Source organism: Trachymyrmex septentrionalis, unplaced genomic scaffold, assembly GCF_001594115.1.
Source record: "Trachymyrmex septentrionalis isolate Tsep2-gDNA-1 unplaced genomic scaffold, Tsep1.0 scaffold4, whole genome shotgun sequence".
Taxonomy (NCBI): domain Eukaryota; kingdom Metazoa; phylum Arthropoda; class Insecta; order Hymenoptera; family Formicidae; genus Trachymyrmex; species Trachymyrmex septentrionalis.
In genome coordinates this window covers 124,075-127,247 of record NW_017305568.1, presented here as the reverse complement: position 1 = coordinate 127,247, position 3,173 = coordinate 124,075, and the positions used below count along the sequence as shown (strand labels likewise).

The window sequence follows — 3,173 nt, the reverse complement described above, 5'->3', positions numbered from 1 at the left end:
GTAGGACCGACGCACTGTCCCTCGGAACAGGTGCCATAGCATTCTTTCGGAGCATTGACCCATATTCCGGGACCGAAAAGGTGCATGCGACTCACAGGTGTCCGCCTCTTCGCGTATATCTGTGAAATTGAGTCTAACCGTCCTTCCACACTCCATTTTCTCTCCTTGTCTCATTAACCTAGTTTTAAGGGTTTGGACGTAACAGCATTCTTGTAACAACATCCTATTATATTTTAGGGGCTCGTCCGGATCGACGCAGTCGGATTGAGGTATCATGAGGAAAGGCAGTGAGACAGTGAGATCGCGAGATCGCGAGAGAGAACGAGATAATGAGAGACAGCGAGACAGTGAGACCGTGAGATCGCCAAAGAGAGCGAGGTCGTGAAAGACAGTGAGACAGTGAGACCGCGAGATCGCGAGAGAAAGTGAAACGGTGAGAGACAGTGATGCAGCGAGAAACAACGAGAAATAGTAAGAAATAAGTAGAGAAGATAAGTAATAACAGGGAACCGAACGATTTTACCATCGTTGAGCTGAAAGAGAAGCTGAAGGAGTTAGGATTGAGTGCGACAAGAAATAAGCCCGTTGAGTTGATTGTTTGGTTGGCTGAAGCGGACCCGACGGGCATGTGGATGCGAAACGATCTGGAAGCCGTAGCAACAGGCTTGATGGGCACGGCGGCTACTCCGACCGTCACCGATTATCAGAGAGAAATCGAGCTGTGTCGACGAGAAAAAGAGCTTGCAGATCACGAGTTAGCCATTACTAGAGAATTGCAATTATTACGAGGAACGCAGCGACTGAATGTATCCGACAGAGAGCAGTGAGTAGAACGAGACTCAATGGCAGTATCATCGAAGCTGAGTATTGCAGCCATATATGCAGCGGATATGTTAGGCCATATCAACGAAGATACGAGCAACTATGAAAATTGGAAGCGACAATTGATATTATTAAGGAGAGTTGACGGAGAGTCATATGAAAGTTCTTATTAGTATGAGAAAAGGCTGAAACTGAAAGAAAAGGTTCTAGAATGGTTCTATTTCGATCTTACCCTTATAAAGTCTACTGTCAACGATTTACTGAGTTACGTGAGATGTTCGACCATCATCCAAGCAAGGTAGAACTGAGAAAAATATTTGAGTAGAGGGTCTGGCAAAACGCTTCATGAATATGTTCACGCGAAGACCTCGCCAACCGAGTTCCCATTAATGCGGACGAAATACTGGATTACATCGTAGACGGTATACCAGTTGCGAGTTTGAGAGACCAAGCACGTATTGCAATATTTACATCGAGAGCATCCTTACTTCGAGCTTTTGAGAAGGTAAACCTGAGAGAAAAGTACCCAGCGGGCGTCACGAAGAAGTCGGAGACAAAGTATGGTCATCAAGATACAAGGTGGACAAGAAGGAGATGTCGCAAACGAGAGTCGGTGTTTCAATTGCGGCCAACGGAATCACGTGGATGCAGATTGTCCAACAAAGGCGGAAGGACTAAAGTGTTTTAGTTGTGGTGTGCGCGGACATATCTCTTCCAAGTGCGTTAAAAAGCAAAAAGCGGTGAGCGACGCTGACATTGCGCGAGACGCGCGCAAGAGATACATGAAAGAGGTGTTGATTAACAATCAAAAAGTAGAGGCACTCATCGATACCGGGAGTGATATTTGCATAATGCGAACCAGTACATTAGAATAAACGCACCGAGATTAGAGAAAGACAAGATTCGTTTTCACGGTATTGGTTTCTGTGAGACAATACAACTTTAGACAAATTTAATGCGATTGTAACTATTGCCAATAACGATTATTCAATACTTATTCATGTAGTTTCAGACACGCTCATGAAACACAGTTTATTCATTGGTGCAGATTTTTTAGATACTTGTTAAAATTACGATAAATGCCGGAGATGTTACTATCGATATCCCAGAGCTTATTTCAGAGAATAAAGAATTTCGCGAGATGTGTCATATGAATTTAGATTTTAATGAGACAAATGAAATAGACGTAACGCACGTGTCAGATACGAGACATAAAGACGCGATTGAAAATTTGATTAACGAGTATAGGCCCGAGAAGACGTGAGAAGTCGGATTAAAGATAACTTTATTGTTAAAAGACGATGAGCTTATGTATCAGAGAGCAAGGCGACTGTCGCCATTAGAGAGAGAGAGAGAGAGAGAGAGAGAGAGAGCCATTAGTGAACACGCAAATCGACGAATGGATACGTGAAGAGATCATACAGCCATCCTTATCGGAGTATGCGAGTCTAGTTGTATTGGTTAAAAAGAAGGATGGGACAATTTGATTGTGCATAGACTATAGACAATTAAATAAAAAAATAGTTAAAACACGTAATTTTGCATTTTGCTGGTAGCAAAATGAGATATACGAGGATGGTCCCAGAAGTACCCGACCTAACAAAGAAAACACAAAAAATTTGGGAAAAAATATCTTTATTTCTCAACATAGTCTCCTTTTAGCTCGATACACTTTTCCCAGCGATGTTCAATAGCTTCGATGGCCTGTTAGTAAGAACCGTTGAACTCCTCAAAATAGCCATTAACCGCAGACTCCACCTCTTCATTGTTGGTAAATCTTCTACCACCGAGCCATTTTTTCAAGTTTGGAAAGAGAAAATAATCCGAGGGGGCTAAATCTGACGAATAGGGTGCATGGGGAAGCAATTCGAACTTTAACTCAACATCCTCTCGACGCTGCTTTTGTTCGATTGTGAGCAAGCGCGGCACCCACCTTGCGCACAGCTTTCTCATCTCCAAATTTTCAGCCAATATGCGATGTACAGCACTTTTTGAAATGTTTACCATAAACTCTGAAATTTTGACAGAATACGAGGGTGGTCCCAGAAGTACCCGACGTGACGTACAGATGGCGGTTGTTGTATAAAAAAAATCACTGTAGGGGAAAGCACCAACTTTCTAAAGCTTAACTATGAAGTTTGAAGACGCTACGTTGTTCAATATTTGTTTGGCAGCCATCAATAGTGGACGATCTCGGTGAATTTGCAAAGATGAAAAAAATTGGTCATCGTTATGTGATACAATACTTTCATTTGAAAGGTCTTAGCCCAACCAATATCAAAGCCGAGCTGGATTCTACTCTGGAGAAGTCTGCTCCTTCGTTTACAATATATATTTAAATATATTACAAT

The 3,173-nt window shown here is 42.4% G+C and overlaps 1 protein-coding gene across 1 annotated transcript in view; it reads left to right on the top strand.

Annotated features, from left to right (window-relative positions):
- The window catches only part of LOC108750956, a 16,471-nt gene extending 15,644 nt beyond the window's left edge, over window positions 1-827 (top strand). The window contains exons 2-3 of the mRNA XM_018490837.1: window positions 238-287; window positions 506-827. Coding sequence (XP_018346339.1) covers window positions 238-287; window positions 506-827 — 372 coding nt within the window. The remainder of the gene's footprint in view (window positions 1-237; window positions 288-505) is intronic.
- The last annotated feature ends 2,346 nt before the right edge of the window (window positions 828-3,173 follow it).